The 22,731-nt window shown below is 45.1% G+C and overlaps 1 protein-coding gene across 5 annotated transcripts; it reads right to left on the bottom strand.

Moving 5' to 3' along the window:
* Positions 1–5,444: 5,444 nt before the first annotated feature.
* On the bottom strand, positions 5,445–21,613 carry ERLIN2 (ER lipid raft associated 2). 5 transcript variants are annotated; one of them, XM_066234983.1, is made up of 12 exons: positions 21,539–21,613; positions 20,226–20,342; positions 18,945–19,026; positions 17,952–17,998; positions 15,971–16,032; positions 15,716–15,841; positions 12,522–12,595; positions 12,314–12,372; positions 11,699–11,790; positions 10,596–10,685; positions 8,820–8,899; positions 5,445–8,412 (listed from the first exon to the last, which is right to left on the bottom strand). In XM_066234983.1, exons 2-12 carry the CDS (start codon positions 20,330–20,332, stop codon positions 8,212–8,214), a joined length of 1,020 nt encoding a protein of 339 aa, XP_066091080.1. In that variant the 5' UTR covers positions 20,333–20,342; positions 21,539–21,613; the 3' UTR covers positions 5,445–8,211. The 5 variants fall into 5 exon arrangements, with proteins under 5 accessions (XP_066091080.1, XP_066091081.1, XP_066091084.1 ...); XM_066234984.1 differs by having other exon boundaries at positions 20,226–20,347; positions 21,566–21,585; XM_066234987.1 differs by having other exon boundaries at positions 20,226–20,347; positions 21,539–21,566.
* Between the last annotated feature and the right edge of the window lie 1,118 nt (positions 21,614–22,731).

The raw sequence follows: 22,731 nt of genomic DNA, 5'->3' as shown, positions 1-22,731 counted from the left end.
GGCAAGCATACAAAGTGATATGCTATTTGGAAAATTTTGAAAAAAGGCTATAGATCAAGTCAGTTCTCTTCTGACTCTTTGAATTCCAAGGTCAACTCCCCCACCCCCACCATAATATATATAGCTAAAGCATCAGAAGAGTAATTAAAAAGCCAATAAAGGTAGTGGTGGCAAGATTAGGTAGAGGTGGCATAGGAGTGTCACAAGTTGAATCTTGGTTTCACCCATGAACTGTGATTTTGGGTAAGTTACTGAAATTTTGTTTTTCATTCATAAAATAGTCAATAGCACCCTGGCCGGTTGGCTCAGTGGTAGAGCATCGGCCTGGCGTGCAGGAGACCCGGGTTCTATTCCCAGCCAGGGTACACAGGAGAAGCGCCCATTTGCTTCTCCACCCCTCCCCCTCTCCTTCCTCTCTGTCTCTCTCCCCTCCCGCAGCCAAGGCTCCATTGGAGCAAAGTTGGCCCAGGCGCTGAGGATGGCTCTATGGCCTCTGCCTCAAGCGCTAGAACGGCTCTGGTTGCAACAGAGCATCGCCCCCTGGTGGGCATGCCCTGTGGATCCCGGTCGGGTGCATGCAGGAGTCTGACTGCCTCCCTGTTTCCAACTTCAGAAAAATACAAAAAGGAGGAAAAAAAATAGTCAATAGCTCCTTCAGAGTTGCAGTAAGGATTAATCAAGATAACGTGTAACACACTTAGAAGACTACTCCCCCAAATCAGGTGCAAGTGTTCAACAAATGTGAGTTCCTGCACCCCGCTCATACATTCAGTGAACATTTATTGAGGCATTTCTCTGTAAAGGTACCTTGGGGGAGACTAAGGTGAGTAAGACAGGCTTTAATGTGGTTTCATTTCTAAGATGCTTTCTACCTCTAACATTCTATGGTCTTATGAAAATGGAAGGATGGAAAGATTATGGTGATCTCAGTTCCATTGTTTCATGTTTTCCAATTGCTTTACTTCTTAGCTGTACTTTTTTTTTTTTCTTCATTTTTCCGAAGCTGGAAACGGGGAGGCAGTCAGACAGACTCCCGCATGCACCCGACCGGGATCCACCCGGCATGCCCACCAGAGGGCGATGTTCTGCCCCTCTGGGGTGTCGCTCTGTTGCATCCAGAGCCATTCTAGCGCCTGAGGCAGAGGCCACAGAGCCATCCCCAGCGCCGGGGCCATCTTTGCTCCAATGGAGCCTTGGCTGCGGGAGGGGAAGAGAGAGACAGAGAGGAAGGAGAGGGGGAGGGGTGGAGAAGCAGATGGGTACTTCTCCTGTGTGCCCTGGTCAGGAATCAAACCCGGGATCCTGCACGCCAGGCCGACGATCTACCGCTGAGCCAACCGGCCAGGGCCTAGCCGTACTTTTGAATCAGCTTTATTCCACCTTTTCCTCATTGTTTTTTTTCTTTTTTTTTTTACTTTCTTGTTTTCTTCTTCCTAGGATATCAACCATGTAATTTAACCTTTCATCCTTCCCTACTACCTAATCCTTGAAAAATGCAAATCCAGAATCACTTTACCACTAGTAAATGGTCTTTAATTTTCTCCAATAGTTTGCAAGGACAAAGGGGAGAAGAGAAAGATTAAAAAGCCAAGTACCTAGAGGAACAGATTTCATAAACAATCTAAAACCTAGTATATTTATTCACTATAAATGTCATCAAGCTTTAAAAACATTTACCCCTGTAGTCTAAGGCCTTGAATTATGAGAAAAACCTTTATGGATTTTAAAATTGTTTCCTTCTGAGCTTACTGTGAGTCTTTTGGGGGTAGGAAAAAAGATAACATAATAGAAAATTACTGTTGCCTGGTTCCTTGGCTCTGAAGGGAAACGGGGAAATAATGCTCATGTCCATTTAAATGAATTCAGGTGGAGTAGCCGTGACAGCAGTCCCTCAGCAAACATGCGGTCCCATCTGGCTTTTAAAATGTCAGTATAGATTCTAGAACCCTAGACTGGGGGAGGACCTTTAGAGATCATTTGATCTTTCATATGGAATGACATTTAAACCATAGAATCGCCTGACCTGTGGTGGCGCAGTGGATAAAGTGTCGACCTGGAAATGCTGAGGTCGCCGGTTCAAAACCCTGGGCTTGCCTGGTCAAGGCACATATGGGAGTTGATGCTTCCAGCTCCTCCCCCCTGTCTCTCTCTCCTCTCTCTCTCTCTCTCTCTCCCCCCCTCCTCTCTAAAATGAATAAAAAAAATAATAAACCATAGAATCTTCCCAATTTTTGAAGACCGTCAGAGAAAAAATGTTCTCCATGCTTATCCTTGGATTTATTTATTTATTTATTTATTTATTTTTATACAGGGACAGAGATAGAGTCAGAGAGAGGGATAGATAGGGACAGACAGACAGAAACAGAGAGAGATGAGAAGCATCAATCATCAGTTTTTCATTTTGACACCTTAGTTGTTCATTGATCGCTTTCTCATATGTGCCTTGACCACGGGCCTTCAGCAGACTGAGTAACCCCTTGCTCAACCCAGCAACCTTGGCTCCAAGCCGGTGAGCTTTTTGCTCAAGCCAGATGAGCCTGCGCTTAAGTTGGTGACCTCAGGGTCTCGAACCTGGGTTCTCCGCATCCCAGTTCGACACTTTATCCACTGCGCCACCACCTGGTCAGGCAGATTTATTTATTTTCTATTTGCAAAAAGCAACTTCTCCCCATTTCAAATTTTAGCCTGCCTTAAGTAGAATCTTTAAAAGTACTGTATTCTGCAAGCGAATTTCCCCCTCTTTGGTCTCTGATGAGTCAGAAAATACCTAGCTAGCCATTATGCAACTTTTATAAATGTAAGGTTGCAGAATTTCCCTCTGGCTCTCCTGGTGTCAATCCATGAGCTTTATTTTTAAACTACATTTTTATTTTGGTTTTATCATTTGGTTTTCTCTCTAGACTTTTCAAGTCTTTCTAATTAGAGCTCAGAACTCAGCAATTCTGATTCTCAATAGGGCCAAACCAGGTTATTTTCTACATATTACATCTCTGCAGAGCTATGTATTCTCAATCCTGTGTTGGCTGCATTGCAGTGTCGTTCCCTTCATGCTCCATGCACTGTCCTATTTGTAATCTTACTCTGTTATCACAACTGACTTTCCACTTTAGTGGGACCCATTGAATAGTTGTGTACTTTCCAGGCTGTTTTTCCAGATTGAACACTCACTTATACATGTTAGACCCAGTGCTAACCCCTTAAGTGCATTATTTAATCCACTCAATCCATTTTATAGGTGAAGAGACTGAGGCTCAGACAGGTTAAAGAGTTCATTCAAGCTCTGGCCAGTGGTGCTGTGGATAGAGCATCCTCCTGGAATGCTGAGGTCAGCGGTTTGATCCTGAGGTCGGCTCCATCTCGAGGTTGCTAATTTGAGCCCCAGTCAGGGCACATATGAGAAGCAATCAATGACATAACTAAATGAAACAACGAGTTGATACTTTTCTCTTTATCCCTTTCTCCCTCTCAAAAAAAGAAAAGAAAAAAAAAGAATGTATTCAAGACCTTACACCAGGGGTCCCCAAACTACGGCTCACAGGCCGCATGCGGCCCCCTGAGGCCATTTATCCAGCCCCAGCCACACTTCCGGAAGGGGCACCTTTTTCACTGCTGGTCAGTGAGAGAAGCATCCGCATCCTGTGCTCCTGGAGTACTGTATGTGGCAGCGCCGCAAAGCACGGCGTCACTCACGTACAGTACTACTTCCGGTGACGCAGGACACATGCATCACGGCTCTGGAAGCGCGTCATATCACTTATTACGGCTAGCAGTGACAAATATGGAACCGGACATTGACCATCTCATTAGCCAAAAGCAGGCCCATAGTTCCCATTGAAATACTGGTCAGTTTGTTGATTTAAATGTACTTGTTCTTTATTTTAAATATTGTATTTGTTCCCGTTTTTTTACTTTAAAATAAATATGTGCAGTGTGCATAGGGATTTGTTCATAGTTTTTTTTTTTTTATAGTCTGGCCCTCCAACTCTCCGAGGGATAGTGAACTGGACCCTGTGTAAAAAGTTTGGGGACCCCTGCCTTACACCTTGGAAGTGGTAGAATTGGCATTTGAATCTTGGCAATTTAACTACTTTCTTAAGTTATCTATTCTATTGTAAGCTCATATTATTTGTGTAGTAGGCTCTTAAACCAATAAAGTTTAGGAGTGTCATTAAGAAATCTGAGAGAGCCTGGGTTAGGGTTGCCAGATTGAGCAAATAAAAAGACAGTAATACTCAGGTAGATGTGAATTTTGTATAAACAACAAATAACTTTTTAGTCTCAGGTAATACTTGGGAGATACTAAAGCTAAAAATTATTCATTGTTTATATGAAATTCATATTTCACTGGGCATCCTATATTTGGCAACTGTAGGCTGGGCATCTTTTCAGAGTAGAGACTGGGACTTTTTCACTGAGTTGATATCACAGTGATTATGGGTCAATTGAAAGTATCTCTGCCCTTTGGAGCAGAACTACAGTGGTGTCTGGATTCTTTAAAATTATAAATATCTATCGCACCTACCAAGAATTATTCCATGTTCACGAATTAGTCGTTTATTGTTTCTGTGTTGATAATGGGGATATATATTCATTTGAATATATTTCAGTGTGATCTTGTACTTACTTAGCAGAGCTATTTTATTTCTTTGTATCACCTATTCTAATATTAGCTATTGCTAAATTTCACTTTAATAAAAAAGTAAAATACAAAGACATTTTATTTAGCAAGACCGAAAATAAAAGACTTACGTTCATGCCTTTTGTGTTGTCCTAAACAATTCCTCTAGCTATTAACTGAAGGAATGCCATTCATTTATAGAGTAGTTAATATAACAAGAATCACTTTTCAGTTACAAAGGGGTCATTAAGCCCTAGGGCTCTTTGAAATTATAATTAGTTTGATTATTCAATGACCTGCTTACATAAAAGTAGAAATAAAAAGGAATGGAGATACTGACACAAAATGATTGGCTATTACCTCTTTTATAAGAAAACAATAGAAACAGTGGCTAGACCTCTACTGAGTGGAACTAAAGGAATAGTGGTTAAGTTCATAGACACAGAGTAGCCACTAGCCAAGTACAGGCCATTATCCACTTACAATTTTTTGAATTTATGATGGTGTGAAAGTGATACACATAGTGAACTTCATGAGATATTCAATACATTCTGTGTAAATGACTTTGTCCGACTGTAGGCTAATGTAAGTGTTCTAAGCACATCTAAGGTAGTCTATGCTAAGCTATAATGATTGCTAGGTTAGGTATATTTAATATATTTTCAACTTATGATGGGTTTATTGGGACAGAACTCCATCATAAGTTGAGAAGTAGCTGTACATTTTATCCCTAAATTTAAATAGAAGTCAGTAAATATGATGATATTACTTTCATTATTTACTCTCTATAAATGATAAACTTATCAATGTTGAAGACAGACCCATAGAAATTGCAACAGAGCATTTATAAAACATCTTTTTTTTTGGATCCATATACAGTAAGTCCTCATTTAATGTCATTAATTGGTTCTGTGACTTTAAGTCAAACAAAACCAATTTTACCACAGGCTAATTGATATAAACAAGAGTTACATTCCTGTGGCATCTCACCAATGTCATAAGGAAACTGTTGAATGAAACAATGTTATATGAGGACCTGCTATGTTGCTAAAGTTCTTTCAGTGATTTTCTTTCTCCCTCAACTTAATACGATCATAGATCTCTCCCAATTTATTTTATTTTAGTCATATAAAAATTAGCAAACTTTGGCTTCCTTGCAAACATTCTGCCCTTATAAAAAAGTGACTAAAAACAGTACTGAATATGAATTACTTCTGTAAAGTTTAATGAGTGAGAAACATTCAACCAAGGTGACTTTTCCTTGGAAAATCCTACAAAAACGGAATTTTATAAATAGTTACTTATTTTGATAGAAGTTCCATTTATAAATAGCAGCCATGAGTTTACTGCCTACAAAATGGTAGGCTGTCACATTTTACATGTTTAGAATTCAAATGTTGAAATCAGATTTTCTAGTTAGTGTTAAAGAAAGTCACACACAGATTAGTGAGTTGGCCCATGCTAAGGAAAAGGATGACTTCCGTGATCTTACTATTCAGGAAGGTACAACCACTGGATTTAAACTAGTGGGTACTACGACATTTATATTTTTTGTTTAAAGAGGAAGTGACATTAACATCGATGGAGGCAGGGACTGCAGGATTTTATTGAGGCTCTTCTGGGGTCAAAGAGTATCTAGTGCAAGGGACAAGCTATCACAAGATGTTACTTTTAGACTTTCAACATAAGAACATGAGCAACATGCTATTCCAAGAGACTGAGATATGCTTTCTCCTTAGTCAGTTGTAGTGAAGTAGTGTTTTCTGCAGCCTAGGTAGAGTGTCAGAGTAGAAGGAGCAGACAAATATGTAAACCAGAGATGCTGGGGATGATATGTTGCTCCTAACAAATGATTAATGGTATTGAAATGAGAGGAGGGTGAGTATGTCTTAATAATGGGTACTCTGTATTGGTCTTGGGAGGCTAACTTTCTGTGAGGACTTCTGAGCACATTGAAATCCATCACTCCCAGGGACATTTGGCTGCCTGCACCAACTGTGATCAGGGCCAGTGACTTGAGAATTCTAGTCCCAGAAATTAGAAATGGGAATGGCAATATTTGAATTAAGAGGAGTTAACACTTTGTTTCTTCTGAGGCAGGCTGAATGTTCCCCAAACTGGCTCCTTAGGAGCCAGCTGGCCTGAGTTCTGGGGCTGTTTGATAAACTAGAAGTCTGGGCATGAGACCAAAACAGAGGTGGGCATCTGTGCCAGAAAGGAGCGTGCACAGTTACACTGAGGAAGAGGGGCAAGTGGGAGTGTCTCTCTTTTTTTGGGGAGGGGGTAGCTAATAACAAGGCCAAATCCTAGGCCAGAGGTTGTCATGGAGAATACCAACGTGCTTGCAAGTTAACTCCAGATAGCTGCCTCCACTTAACAAGGCGGTTGGGACACAACCCATGGTTATACAGGCTGGACTCCCCACCCCAACTCCAATTCTCGGATGTAAGGAAACCTTTCTTTCATGTTTGCCCCCCCTTCCAAATCTCTCAGAGTGACTCAAACTTTTCCTAATTAGTAATGAAAAAGAAAACATCTGAACAGACTTTGATGCAGTCGTTCCCACCCTGGGACTTGGGCATAAACTCCCACTCGTACCCACAAAGCCGTCTCTGCACAGCCTGGAGCCCTGGCTTTCAGAACACATGCTCTCACTGCACACACGGACTCCCAGCACAGGCCGTGCACGCTGAGATTAGGAACCCTTTTGGATGGCCCTCCTTTCTCTTCCAGAGGGGTCTTCAGCACAGAGTCTCCAAAAACAATAAAAATACACTTGATCTCAAGGTACATATTGTTTACAAGCAGGTACCTTAGTGGCTAACAGACATAATGATCCCACTTTAGCAGCTATTAAGACACTTGAGTTGTTTGTTCCTGTCTCCTTGATGCTGACTGGAACCAAGGAACAGATTGAGAAAAAAACAAAAAACAAATCACAGAATCAGTGAAAAGTTTTAAAAAGAACCGTGTGGTGACACCAAACCCTGACTCTGGCACTGTAGTCTGAAACCACCCGTCAAGCCCCGGGGCAAGGAGGGTGGTGTGTCCAGAAAAGCTGGCCAAGCCCAGCACCGGGTCTTCCGTAGGGGGCCCCCCGGGAAGGAACGGCCTTGTGCACTGCGCATGCGCACTGATGCCGAGGCAGACTCACGCTGTGTTTGCTCAATTGTGAGCCTCGCCCCCTGGCATGGTCCCGCCTTGGTCCAGGGTGAGAAACCTGGCCCGCATTTTCCCAAATAAGGGAAACCAAATCACCTACAGGCCACACCCTCTCTCTCACTCTTAATGATAGCATCCTTAATTAAGCCAACTTCAAAGGATTAAAATTAGTGTCTGGAGGTCAAAAGTCAGACCTATGGTTTACAAAACTTAACAGAAGTCATATAACCTACTTACCTGAATAAAATCCCCCAAATCATAAATCCCTGCCCTCCCTTTCCAGGGTAACAGATTTAAGTCCATTTCTTCTTTTTTTCACCACAGTAAGTGGAAGACAAAGAAGATAGTGGGAGAGGGAGGGGCATCCTGGTTCATCATTAAAAAATAAAGATCTCTGTAAGTGTCATCTGAGGTCGTATAAAAATTCTGCTTCAGTTCTCTTCACTGTCTGCCTCCAAGGGCTCGTCTTCCAAGCCGAAGCTCAGCTTGTCAGTTAGCCCCTCAAACTGCTTGCCCAGACTGCCTGCCGAGTCCACGAACATGTTGGGGATGTCTTTGCCAAAGTAAATTTTGCTGTTGGAAGCAATGGCCTTGTACTTCATCAGCTGCAGGTATTCAGGGGTCAGCTTCAGCTGTAAAATAGTAAAAAGTAAAGAAGACTCAGGTGGAGCCAGATTAGAGAAAACCAGGGATTGCACCCCTGCTCTTGTTATAAGGAGAGGGTTGCTATCACCCCTACTTTTCCTGGCCTCACTGTTACATTAGCAACAAAGTAACCACTTCTCTGAGAGAAAGTGATCTCAGATCTTCAAGGCCAGAGCTGCAGTTTTAGGAGTTTCCATGTTTAACACAAAAACTACGCTTCCATCGAGGCACTGCTAAGGAAAGGGAAGTACCCGTCCCACACAGCACAGGGGTCATCACTTCTGGCCACCAGGGGCTTTGGGTGGTGGTGGTCTTCCATCACCAGGAACTCTCACACCCTATCAGCCTAAACCCAAATACACATCCTCTCTGCCAGGTGGCATTGGGAGTTTACCTTATTTGCTTCGGCGATTTTCATAGCAGTATAGCACTCAGCGTCAGCCTTTGCCTTCTCCCGGGCCAGAAACGCAGCATCTGAGGGGAAGAGCGCAGTGAACTGCAGTGCCCAGGCTTTCAGGAGACTGGGTCTGTCCCTGTGGTGGGGTGTAGTCCTGAGGACGTCTGTCGCTGTGCCCAACAGTTTATTTGATGGCATTACTGAGAAAAGCACCGTGGCCCAGAGACCCTTCCTGTCTCTGCACTCTGATTCCTGTTGTGGCCCCGTGTCTGGGAAGGGACCCGCCTCCACCTCCAGTCTGGGCGCCTTCCACCTCCTTCCTCGTGCGCCCCACCGCCAAAGCAAGAGGCGCCCAGAGAAGGCTGACTCCAGCCAGAGGCGGATCCGCCCTCAGACCGAAGACCATAAGCATAAAATGGTTCAGTCCCTCTCCCAACTTCATTTGCTTTTCCACAAATTGTTTCAAAAAGGTTCTAATTAACAGTGGTTAAGCTGGCACAACTCTAAAAGGATTATAAACCATGGTCCAGACTAACACCTGTTTGAATTAAAACCTGTTTAAACCTCCACTATGCAAACAATATACTTGCTCAATCTGCTAAGACTAGCTTTCTGTCAAGTTGATGCAAAATTTTTTTTAAACACTTTATTCAATTTTCAGGGGGGGGGGGAGAGAGAGAGGGAGAGAGAGAGAGAGAGAGAACGGGGAAGAGGAGCAGAAAGCATCAACTCCCATATGTGCCTTGACCAGGCAAGCGCAGCGTTCCAAACCAGTGGCCTCAGTGTTCCAGGCTGACGCTCTATCCCACTGCGCCACCACAGGCCAGGCTGATGCAAAATTTTTGATATTTACTTCCTTGCCTTGGGAATGAGGGCAACCTCAGGTGAGTAATATTTGTAGCCAACAGCCTGGGAGGTCAGTCCGTGGACGGCTCTTTACTGCAGCCCTGTAGCCTGACCCTGGCTGGAAGGAGTCTGCAGTCTGGCTGGAGCTCTGGCCACACACGGCTGACTTAACTGGCCTTAGCACCTGATGACATGTATTTATAAGAAATAAAAATGTGTTGTTTTGCTAAAAGCTCCCTAATGAGGAGCTGCTGATCTATAAAATCCTAACTCGCTCCTCAATAGGCCCTGCAAAGCCTGGCAGGCCCGTAATGAGTACAGCCGGACACAGCACTTTGTAGCCCGAAGCCAGGCCTTCAGGTCCCTTTCTGTCCTAGACGTGCTCGATCCTTCTCTACATGAAGGAGAAGGTGGGTGGTGGGAGCTGAGGGCTGAAGGGCAGGAAGGCGAGTGATGCTCGAGAGTCAGCGGAGGAACACTTCCCTCCAGCTCCAGTGTTGTTGCGCTGAACAGGTGTCCTCTTCACAGCCACCTTAGTATCTACAGGGACCCCGAGAGCAGACTCAGGGGCCAGAGCTCGGGGGTGCTCCGACCTCCGAGGAGGGGCAGAGAGCATGAGGGAGCGAGAGGGCTGTGTCGGCCTGCTCCCGAGTTCACCTCCCTGCCAGGCGGTGAGCTCTCCTCTCCTTATGCCTAGCGGAAGATGCTGCACGGCACCCACTGACATTTGTTCAAGGAATGAATGCTCTTGGAAGTAGAAAATTAATGCCAAATCTACCCCAGAGTGAAAGCAGAGAGAAAAAGTGAGGTTCCAAAGAAATCAAAAGATCTTATTAGAGGTTAAAGAGCAAAGGAAATGACCCCCCACTCCCTTGCCACAAAGTGGGGTCTGAGGAAAATTCGGGCATTAATCTTGCTTCTGCTTACCTTCAATTTCTGAAATCTTCTTCTCAGTCTCCTTCTCCATCACCTTCTGTCCATAGGTGATTTCGGCAACCTGAGCCACTTTTTCTGCCTCTGTTAATGAAGTTGAGAAAGGCTTAAAGCTCTGATATTTTAAGAGTTGGACTCAATTTCCCCTGCTCAGAGGCCCTGATGCATGAATGTGGGTAAGCTCAGAGGGACAGTCACTGGCCCCAGAGGAGAACCATGGGAGAAGCACGGGCAGAGGCCCTGATGCATGAATGTGGGTAAGCTCAGAGGGACAGTCACTGGCCCCAGAGGACATGGGAGAAGCACGGGCAGAGGCCCTGATGCATGAATGTGGGTAAGCTCAGAGGGACAGTCACTGGCCCCAGAGGACATGGGAGGGGCATGGGCAGAGACGGAGTGTACCAGTGAGCACACACTAGACATCAGGGCAAGACTATAACTGGGGCGATGGCGGGATGGGGACCCAGGGGAGGAGAGCCATTACAGTGCTCTGATGAAAGCAAGGAACAAACCCTAACCTCTCTCTAAGTCACACGGGTGGTTCTCCCGAAGGGACACTCTAAGGAATAAGGTATTTTCAAGTTTCTTCCGGCCCCTTCACTTTAGGAAGTGGTCAGGTTCGATGTTGACAGCCTAGCGCAGTGGTTAAAAACCCAGGCTTTGGAACAAAGTCCCTGGGTCTGAACCGCAGCTCCACCACTTAACTTGCCATATGTCCTTGGGCACATTATTTAACCACTCTGTGCTTCAGCTCAGTAAAGTGAGGTTAATGATAGTGCCCCTCACCTGCTGGTTGTGAGGAGTGAGAGAATTTACATGTAAGTACTTAGAGAAGTACATGGCTCACGTTAAGTGTTCAATAAGTATTAGCTGTTATCATTATGAATTAACAGTAAGGGCTCCTTTTCATTTAAAATTATGTGGAAACTCAAAACTTATTGTCCCTGGTCCTGCTGACAGCTTCAGTTTTGTGTCTGGGAGTCCAAGCGCGCTCCTGCGGGCAGGGTGGGGAGAACCTGGGCTCTAGCAGGGCCCGAGGCTTCCCTGGCGCGCCCCACCCTGCACCCTGAAAGGGGAACAGAGAACCACATCCAGACCAATGAGCGCCTTCTTCCGCTCTGTCTCAGCTTCTTTTTCCACCACCTTCTGTTTCTGGGCTGCAATGAGCAGCTTTGTCTTCTCGCTTTCCCTGAGGGGAAAAAATATGCAGTTGGGGGGTTGCTATGGAAAAGCTTCAGAGGGACTTCACTGTCGCATGGAGAAGCCACACTCTTCTCCTGAGGAGAGGTGACCTCTGATTTCTAACTCTCTCCTGGTAGGTTGGTCAGTGTCCCAGGCAAAAGCAGTTGTGTTGCAGAGTGACATGGCTGTCCTCCTTCTCCAAAATAACTCAATTTCAGGAAACAGAGCATGATTTGGTAAAATGCACCTGCCTGCCCACTTAATCATCTTTCTCGCCTATTTTCTTTGGCTTGAACCATGAAGCACAAAAAGGCCCCCTGGCCCCCTTAAAAGCGTTACTGCTCCCAAGGGCTTCTCAGTGGCCCTCAGTCCCAGTACAGAGCCTGGGTGCTTGTCCTGACACGCCTGCTCCATCCCACAGTGCAGTGGGCTGTGACAAATACTCAGGAGGGAATACCAGCCTGGCCCCACTTCAGGTAACTCTGGGGCGGGAGAGAGTGGTGGGCACAGCTCAGGCAGAGGACACTCACATCAACTCGTAGTTTCTGCGGATCGCCTCAGGGATGTTGGGCTTGGTCACGCGCACAGCCTGGAGGATAAAAATAACACCTGATGGGAAGGTGAAGGTGGCGAGGCCCCTACGCAGCTCGGGCCTTGATCTTCCTGCACAGGAAGCACATCCCTCGAGAGAGGGGATGCACCTTCGTCAGGGGACGCTCCCACGCTACCAGTGCTTACTTGGATGACGAGCCCAGGCGCCATGGAGGTGAGGTCCTGTTGCAAAGCCAGTTTGAGATTTTCATCAATCTGATCTGGAATCGAGAAGGACAGGGGAAGGAGTGGCCACACTCTCTCGGCAGGGCTGGGGGAGGCATGGGGGCAGAGTTAAAGCTAACATAGCAGCTCAATGCACCTCACAGGCAAAGGGTCTTCCCAACGTAAAGTGCACCTCTTACTTGCGGCAGCATGCCTCTGGGGTCCCTCTACATGGGCTAGATGTGAGGGTGTCCTTTTCCTGTGGCCTCAAGATGAAGTCACCTAGGCTGTGAAAAATATCAGCCTTGCTCAAAAGGGAACTGAGCTTTAAAAAGAAAAAGAACAAACAATTCTAGTACATTTGAGTCAGGCAGCAGCATTCCCTAGACAACAAGGGCAAAACAGAAGGCAGGCCCCAGTTTTCATGAAGAAGGAAGAGGCAATGGCCATGTTAGGTATTCTGAAAAGAGCTGAGCACATTAAATCTAGTAATTTTAGATTAAAAAAACGAAACAAAACAAAACAGATTCTGACGTCAAAGAAGCCCCAAGGAAGACTATTTCCATTAGGAGCTCCATCAAATAACACAAGGGAAAAATAAAAATTTACAGTTCTGGAAACGAGCCCAAGTCTTTTGATGTGTTGTTTGCTTTGGTCGTGATTCCTCTGCCTGGAATTCATATGTGAGTCGTTTTGCAGACAAGCGTAGGAAGAGCTCTCACAGATCCCCCTTCCAGCTGTGACCCCAGCACGGCAGCACCAGGCTGCCTTCTCTGGCTGGAGTTCCTCAGTAAGACCCAACAAGGGACCAGAGAGACTCATGAAACCAAGCGGGGTCATCTAAACCCAGTCACCTCCCTGTCAGCTGCCATCTGCTGTGAGTGGCCATTCTCGGTCACTTGAGCCCAAACAGGAGCCTCTGAGAAATAGCAACTTTCATTCCTGCTTTTTATAGATGCCCAAACTAAGGTCTAGGAGGGGAAGATATACTCAAGCCAGTGAGCGGCCAAAATAATGAACTTGTTTAATTACTGTTTTGATTGTTAGGGTTTAAAACAGTACTTCTTTCCCCTATCATGTCAGTGAGGAAGGGATTTAATGTTTCCATGATTTGGATATGCTCTCACAAGCCTCTTAGCATTGAGGGAGAAAAGCCCATAAAGGCAGGACCTTGCACTTGACACTGGCCTAAGAACTTGATAGCTACAGATAAACATTACATTTCATATTTTCTATTTTAAATAGGATACCCACCAAACTTTAAGTGAGATAGATGGCCTGTACCCTCTGTAAGTTAATAATAACATAGTCATTTATCAGACCAAATTCTATCTGAGTCAAGGTAGAAACCTGTGGCCCTGGGCTAGTAACTTTTCTACTAAAACCTGGAAGAAATATTCTGAAAGGTGGTTTATTACCAAAGTAATACTGGTAGTAAGTTGTTTATGTTATAGTTATACTGATAAATGGTGGCTAAGTTATATTATTAAGTACAAACAAACAGGTTCTTCAGGTAAACTTCTGAACAATATTTTGTTCAAGATAATAGTTTTAGAAAACGGGCAAAAAGAACGCATCTGTGTAAGCAGTGATGAGAATTATGCAGTCATGTTGAAAGTTAGGGCTAGGAGTCCGAGAGAGGGAACTAGGAAAACACCTTTGATGGTTAAGGAGTAGGATAGAGACCCTCGTTTCTTCTTTACAGATGCAAGTATATTCTGAGCAAACCAGTATTTGCTGGCAAGGCTGAACTTTAAAAGAAAAAATTCAAAGCAAATACATTTTCCCAGCTCCTTTGTATAAGAGGCTATACTTTACTAAGCTACCAGGTTGATCTCTACGATAGTAAGAAATTTTCTAATGCAAAACAATTCCACATTTTAATTTCCCCTTCACGGAAATTAGGGATCCTTTGTCTTTTGCTGTTTCAAATGCTTTGAAATGTATACAATGGTACTAGTTTTAAACAAAGATAGAGAAAACTAATGATATTTTATAGTATTCTATCAGTCTGAGGTTAAAAAAAATAGTAAATTTACCATTTTTTTCCTAAAAGCACACTGAATCCAAACCAAATAAAAGAATCTAAACCCTACAGAGTGAATTTAAATTCATTTTCTACTGCAGAAAATTAAAAGTGATTCTGATGGTTTCCCAAATCTGAAATGCAGTGCTAAGGGCTGTTTGCTTAGTTAAGGTCATTGGCATCGCCAATGATTCCTCTTCTTTCTACTCTAAAATATGTAATATTTTAAAATTCTTTCTACTCTAAAATATGAACTATTTCTCACTCAGGGTCCTTTTAATGAAGATTACCAGGAAAAATCACTGTCCAGTCCTAGCATCAAGAATAATTGTACTACGGGTTGAAAACCCATTTCCTTTTAGCACTGGCTACTAGAATACTTCTAGCAGCAAGTTTAAATAGAACCTTTACCATAAAAGAGCTGTAACGATTACTGAAATGTTTCCTTCCTTTATTGCTGAAGTCAGGGTATGTTCAGTTTGACCAGGTAAAAAGGACAAGAAACATCTACTTGAGCATGTGGCCTTTTTGTTTTAAGCTTCTTCCTATTCACTTCTGTTGGTATAGGGTAAACAAAGAAACAAAAACCCTCACAAAGGTTCTAGGAACAGTAAGTACCTATGGTCCTTGTCCAACTTCTAGAATTAAATGTGGAGTCCCGTTCTCCTCACCCTTTCCTGGGTGCCCTCCCTTCAGTGTGACGAGGTGGGAAGCGTATAAAGCGAGGGCCAGAGCGGGCGTCCCAGCTGCAGCTGCTACCAGCTAGCTCTAACTCTTTTTGTGCCTTGGTACCCTTATCTTAAAATAAGGATCTGGGGCTAGAGACTCTCTAGGTTCTTCTAGAACCGAGCCTGTCTTCAGTACAGAATGATGTGTTAGGGGCCGTGGGAACAGATTTCCATTCCAGGCCTCTGATGGGCCAGGAGTGAGTCCTTCGGTCCACCATTACTTCTGTGCCCAAAGCTCAGTCACTGCCATGAGCTTCCACTGTCACCAGCATTTTCTAGGAATGCCCTCTGTGATCTGAGCACTGGCCCCTTTAGCACCTCCTGGGCAGCGGTGCCCGGCCTGCCCTGACGGAAGCTCGGAAGTGGGCCGTGGGGGAGGCAGGGCTGCTAAGGCAAGCTCTCAGCAGAAGAGGCTTTCTTACCGAAGAGCTCAATGTAGACCTCTTGAAGTGTGTGCACACTGCAGAACTGGTTCAGCTCGTGGTGGATCTTGTTGAAGATGAGGGCCTTGTCGTAGTCAGCCGTATAGTTCTTCACTATATCATACACTGGGAAGGAAGCAGAGGGTTCAGAATACAAGGCAGGACTCAATTCTCCCTTCCTGAGGAGCTGCACCAGACCCTGGCGTGGCGTGCTGGGGGCGGTAGGCTGCTGGTGGGGGCACTGGAAAGACGTACCTGCGTTTGGGATTAGGAAGTTCACCACTTCAATTCTATCGAAGTAGATCATCACACCACCACTATTAGAGAAAGAACGGACAGAGAAGTCACTCCTAAGCTCTGGAATATAAGCAGTCTCCTAGGTGATGGCATAACGTGTGTGAATTAGCAGAAAAGAAGAGTTCACAGGAAGTCAGGAGGCATGCTGGATCTACGAGGAGAGCTCCAGAGCTTACAGCAAGAATACAACCTCCTGAGAAATCAGACCTCCTAAAAATAATTGCACAAAGAAAAAAGTGATACTTTCAATATGCCAGTAAGAAAATGTAGTTCCTATCTTTTGAATCCAGAATGCATTTTGGCTAAAACAATCAATTGAAGGAAAAAAGGAAAAAGACTACAGAAGGTCAAGGAATTCTCAGAATCTAAAAGGTCACTGTGGCATCTTAGGGTCACTGTTTCTCACTTTGTCTTCATGGTTACTTTAGTTCAGCTCTCCCCCTTCCCCAAATACTAATTATATGCAAATTTCAAACACAAAGAAACTGAAATAGTAGAACTAAAACCCATTTACTACCAGTGAAATTTAACAATTGTTAACATTTTACTTTATTGATTGATCTACTTTTTTACTTGCTGAACATTTTAAAATAAGTTATAGTCATGATACTTTATCCCTTAACACATTAGCAAGCACCACCTAAAAATAAGGACATTCTCTATATGGTCACAAATCCATCCCCAAACTTAAAAAAATCAGCAATAATTCCTTAACATTATCTAATACCCAGTCATTTAAATTTCTCCAATGATTCTTATTATGGACTGAATAGCTATCCTCCCAAATCCATATGTTGAAAGTCTAACCCCCAATGTGACTATTTGTGGAGGTAGGGCCTTTAAAGAGGTTATTAAGGTTAAATGAGGTCATAACAGTGGGACCCTAACTGACTAGACTTGTAAAAAAAAAAAAGGAAAAGACAAGACACTAGACATCCCTTTCTCCTCGCATGTACAGAAAAAAGGCCACATGAGGACACAGCAAGGTAGCCATCTGGAAGCCAGGAAGAGAGGCTTCACCAGAAACCAACCCTGTTGGCACCTTGATCTTGGACTTTGAGCTTCTGTAACTGTAGCTGAAGCCATCCAGTCTGTGGTGTTGGTATGGCGGCCCTAGCTGACTAATACAGTTTCTCCAAGCCTTTACAGATATTATGTTTGGACCAGGTTCTAATTAAGGTTCACTACTGCATTTGTTTGTCTTGTAAGTCTTCTCTTTAACCCAATGCCCCTCCAAATGCGACTTTGGGCTGAGATCAGACCTGTTATCCTGTGGGATGTCCCAATTATGGAGCTGTCCAAATGTTTCCTCATGGTGTTGTTTACTTTGCGACTGTATTCTAGTTTAGACCTTTCTCACTTTTCAGCCAGACCGCTACAGCAGTGGCATCTTTATATTTCCTGCCCCGAAGGCCTCCCTGTCCATTACGACATTCTCTCTGGTTAGTTATGCTAAAGTTATTTTCTTCTATCAAGTCATTTATCTGCTAAAAGCCTTTAGAGCAGGCGTCCCCAAACTACGGCCCGCGGGCTGCATGCAGCCCCCTAAGGCCATTTATCCGGGCCCCACTGCACTTCCGGAAGGGGCACCTCTTTCACTGGTGGTCAGTGAGAGGAGCACTGTATGTGGCGGCCCTCCAGCGGTCTGAGGGACAGTGAACTGGCCCCCTGTGTAAAAAGTTTAGGGACCCCTGCTTTAGAGGATCCTCACTTTTAACAGAAAAAGTCCAAACTTCTCACAGTGTCCGAGGCCCTCTTAAACCTAACTACTGTGGTTTTCTCTACTGCGTGCCAGCACCTAGTGGAATCAGAACGTAGGGGTTGGGGGCCAGGAACTTGGTAAAACCGAGGGCGCCTCCCTTCTCACTATCTCTTACTCCACCAGCCCCATAGCCCTTCCTCTTATTTGGCCTTAACAGCTTTAGTCCAGGCTCCTTACCTAGTCCCACAAGGCACATTCTTCACCTCATCTGTCTGCAGTGTGGTCTGGAATAGAGGAGACAAAAACTGCTGTAAGATGGGCAAAGACAAACGAAGTACCTTATATTTGGAACCCCAAATGTCCTTGTCCTTGAATACCTATTTGCGTTGAGCTTTGTCTTTGTTATACATGAATACCCCTCCAAATCCTCTTGACTTACAGGGTGTGAGACTAAGCAAACAAAGGTACGTAGCCAGCTTACACTGTAAGTGAACTGCTGTATGAATGAGCTGGGTAATAATGGTTTAGTGAAAAAGACCCAGGACTAGCAATCAAGACCTTCTCAGCCCATCCTTAGGATTACTGTGAGACCCAAATGAGATAATGTGCATAAATGCACTTTGAAAATCATAAAGCAGAGTACATGGCAGAAGAAGCTTACAAGGAAAATGCTGATGAGATATCCCAGGATACTGGACATACTTCAAAGAGAGCTAGTCTGATTTAGCTGGGCTTTAGATCTGTCATAAGTAATTCTCCTATTTTAGATGTCATTTCCCTTCACCAAGTTCAACTTCCCTCATCTTTCCCAAAAATTATGTTCGCATCTCTGAAGTTCAAATAAGAACCAGCAAAATTACCATATTTTATTTCCATCTGTCTTGGTAGCCTGTGATTTAAAACACAGACACACACACCCTACTTTTCTTTCTATACATTCAAAACAGATTCTTCTCTGGCTTTGTCTTGAAATGGAGAAATACGTCCCACGTGGGGCAGATGGGCCAAGGCAAGGACCCCACTCAACTATTTCAACAACCAAGTAAAGCTCCAGAGTTAATGGTCCATGGAGCCTCATTCTTTATATACATATAAAACCTATTCTTAAATGGTTCCTTGAAAAGGCATTATACTTATCTAATAGCTAAATAACTCCAAATCATGCATTAGTCAACACCCCAAATCTGCAGCTGTCCAGCCGTACCACACAAGCCAAGTACCACACAATACCTGCACAGACTTATACGATGTGATGAAAGGAAGCATGAGATGGAAACCAGGGCCGCTGGTGGAAGTCAGCAGGGCACCGCCTCTGCAGAGGAGAGAGGGGCAGGTTCAGTTTAGCAAGAGGTACCTATTACATTGATACTCTTTGGGCCATTTTCCCTTCAGCCCATTAAATGTTTAATATAGAGTGACAAGTACCAGAGCAATGTCCACAGATCCCTTCCTTCCTCCCAGCTAGACCCTAATATTCTAAGAAGCCAAATACTAAAACGTAAAACCATTATTCATGCTTTTTCACTGAGAAAAATAGGCACATAGGCTAAGTATAATAAACATCAGAATTCCCGGCTGTATTTGAGAGGAAGTCTGTTTTACTTTGTCGTATCTGTTGAACTTGTGGCAATCTATTTGGGCACTTAAACCCAGTAATATAGTTATCTAGGAACTGCACTAATGTTGGGTTCTAGTGACATCAATACCAAAAGAAAAATTTAAGTACACTTTATAAATCATTTTAATATAAAATTTTGGCAGTAGAGTTACCTTTCTAATCAAGTTGTATGTAAATGATAATAAAATTAAAAGCCTTTTTTGGGGGGATATATAAATGGATGGTAGGGAGAAATAATTAAAGGTGAGTGGGAAACACAACTGATGATTAGAACTTGCTATTGGCAATCCAGAAATAAGCATCATAGGGTACATAATAAGAAGGTGTCATAAAGACTTAAAGCAAAAAACTTGGTTAAGGAGGTTACTAAAAGGAAACTAATCCAAGACTTGTAAGTGCTTCCTTGCTTTACATTATGAAATTAAAGATACATGAAAAAAAATGAGCAATAAAATAAAGTGACAAATGAAGTCCTTGGTGAGAACCACTGTCCTAGGGTATCTTCTCTAGTTGCCGTCAAGAATTGGTACTCATCAGAGGTAACCTTGTGGCACCAAGTTGCTGAGAGAGATGTGGGAGAGAAAATGTTCAGAGATAATCTGGACAAAGCACTGGCTGCCTTCAGGTTTTATCTCTAAATCTCTATATACATTTATCAATCATAAACTTATATTACTAAATTTCATATTTACATTTATATATGTGAGTACACACACACACACACACACACACATTCCCCTCCCCATGGTCACGAACACAAAAACTCAACCTAAAAGACTTCCATATTCAACAAAATAAAGGTATAGATATTCAGTGGAATCTGCTAGACAATGAATGACTAGGAAAGACTCATTTAACAGGAAGTTGCAAGCTTCTCCCTGGCTCTGCCTTACCTGTAATATACCCCAATATGTCCCTCTTCTATCTTGTGCACAGCTGAGAAGAGTGATGCACAAAAGAAACTGGCAGCCACAGCCACAACTGCTCCCAACTGAGCCATCAGTGAACTTCTATCCTAGGGAAAAGATATGGGAAAATGGGTATGGTCTGCCGTGCAGGCGACAAGCTGTGGCAGCGAGGGCACCTCACCAAGCTGAGCTCCCTGGAAGTGGCTCATATCCAGCCTGTTGTAATCCAGGAGGCTAGATCTACAACTCTCCATCCGTCAACATTCCCACTCCTGAACGGTGGAATCCTATTCCCCACCTCGCTGAAGAGGCAATGGTTCCGATAACAGCTGTGGCCCAAGGGACAGCCAGTGCCAACTGGGCAGTGCTCAGAACACAGCTTTCTCTTCCTGTGAACACGAATGTGCTGTCACTGGAGCCACTCATACTAGAAAAAGGGAAAAGAGGCAGCTGCAGTATGTTGGCCCAAATTACAGAGGAAGTCAAATGACAGGCAGTTGTGGCATGTAATTCTGGTCAGAGCCGCCCGGTCCTAATTGCCTGTCACTTCAAAGGAAACCGTTATTTACTCCTCTCAGACGCTGGAGCGACGGAGACAGCATGCCAACAGTTTCAAGGTGGGATTCGCAGGCCTTCTGTCCACCTGCCCAGTTCCTCCTCTGGACCTGAATGGGAGAGGGCTCTGACCGAGCGCGAAGCCACACTCCCTCCCATATACCTGCCTAGGACTTTGCACCTGACAGGTCCCCAAGCCCATGGTTCGAGAAACGGGGTTCCCCATGCTGGGAAGACTCTGGACTCCTGGGTCCAACAGCGTTCGGGCACCAGGGCACGAAAGAGTTGGCATCTAAAGACTTATTTCTTGAACACTGAATGATCTGGAAACACTAGGGTAACTGACACCCAGGTCCACAGTCAGGCATGCCTGGGCCAACGCGCGCCGGGCGTGCACTCCGCTTCCTGGGTCTAAGAGGTGTCGGGCGCAGCCATCTGCGAGGCGCTCGTTTTACCGCGGCGGCCTCCAGCTACGGATTTGCGTCCGCGTCCCTTCTGCAAGTGCCCTTCTCTTCCGAGGTCACCCCGCCCCACCTCGCACCCCTTCCGAGAGAAGGTCGCGCACCCAAGAGCCTGGGGCTCCAAGAGCCTCCGCTCCGTCTTGCTGGGGAGCGAGCGAGAGAGTGAGATTCGGGAGAGAGAGGGCTTGCTGCTGGGATGGGGCCCGGGAGAATCGCGTATTAGAGGCGGCCAGGAGCCGCAGCGAGGCCCAGCGCACGCACTGAGGGGCGGGGGCCGCGTACCAGGCTGTCCCTCCAGGCGCTCCGTACCCGTCCGAACCCCCGTGCAACCGCAGAAACCGCCACACCCCTCAGCCCGCCACTTCCTTCCGGGCCTGTCGCTGAGATGACGCCATTAGTTCACGCGAGAAGGCCACACCCCCTTACCTCCCTGCAGCGTTAGTCCCGCCCCCGCGCTCCGAATGGTTTGTGTCCGCGGATGGCCGCCAGGGAGCGCCCGCGACAAGGTCTAGGCGGTCAGGGCTCTGGGTCTAGGATTTCGGGGTTGGGGTGTTGCGGAGCTTGTGAGGAGTGACCCCAGGGAGGACGCGAGTGGTGTTAAGAGGGCCATTTCCCGACGTTTCTACTTTGGAGATCGCTCCGGTTTCCACTCCACATTAAGTCAAGACACCCCCCCCCCCCCAGCAGGTACCAGCGATTTGCAACAGTTTTTAGCCCTCTGCTCGCCGCTTTGCCCTAGCACCGCTCAATTAAACACATCTTTTAAATGTGCAGATTAGCACCATTGCGTCCCTAATCAACAGTCCCTACTTTCAATTGCCCTTTATGCTTTTGTAGGAGCTTTGGCTTTTGAGGTCCCCACGGCATCATAAAGTAGATCAAGGAGGAATTATTATTCCAATTTTAGTGGACAAAATCTAAATTCAGTGAGGTGCAAGGGTAACAGAGGATGAAAGCCTCCCCAGCGCTTCCTTAACATCAGGAGCTTAATTTAACTCCGTTGTAACTCCTGCCACACATCACAGGGGCTTGTGCACCTTCCTGTCTCCCCAGTTAGACTGTAAGTTCTCTGAGGGCAGGGTCTGCTCTTCCCTGGGCTTGCAGGGTACTTAGGTGCTCAGTAGATACAGACTGTGCGGTGGAACCAGCACCAGGATCCCGGCTTCCTCTCTCCTACTCTGAGGGCCTCAAGTTGTCCACAGCTTTCTCTGTTCAGCGGCATCATATTAGGGCATTTCTAATTTAGCCACTGAAGTTCTTTTGTTTGCAGAAGAGAAAGAGTCCACTTAATTATAGCCTTCGGTAAATGATAAGCTTTTACACAGGGTGAATGGCAAGCTGGCGGTGGTAGATTTAGGACCCAGGAAAAAGGAAAATACAGGTTTCTCAGGCATGGCTGCTAGGGATTCACTTGGGATCACCCTGGGTTGTTCTGGGTCTGTGTTGGGAGGCTTCAGCATTATATGGTTAAGCCC

The sequence above is a fragment of the Saccopteryx bilineata genome, chromosome 6 (assembly GCF_036850765.1).
Source record: "Saccopteryx bilineata isolate mSacBil1 chromosome 6, mSacBil1_pri_phased_curated, whole genome shotgun sequence".
Classification (NCBI taxonomy): Eukaryota; Metazoa; Chordata; class Mammalia; order Chiroptera; family Emballonuridae; genus Saccopteryx; species Saccopteryx bilineata.
Note: the sequence above shows the minus strand (reverse complement) of the source record. Positions and strands in the feature narration are given on the sequence as shown.

Bases quoted from the DNA above. Each gene is read 5' to 3' on its own strand.
- ERLIN2 (XM_066234983.1), bottom strand. From the start codon at position 20,332: ATGGCTCAGTTGGGAGCAGTTGTGGCTGTGGCTGCCAGTTTCTTTTGT. The intron at 10,686-11,698 runs GTCTGGATGTGG...CTTCATTAACAG, and splicing joins GCGGAAGAAGGCGCTCATTG to AGGCAGAAAAAGTGGCTCAG. The intron at 8,413-8,819 runs GTAAACTCCCAA...ACTATTTTACAG, and splicing joins AAATCGCCGAAGCAAATAAG to CTGAAGCTGACCCCTGAATA.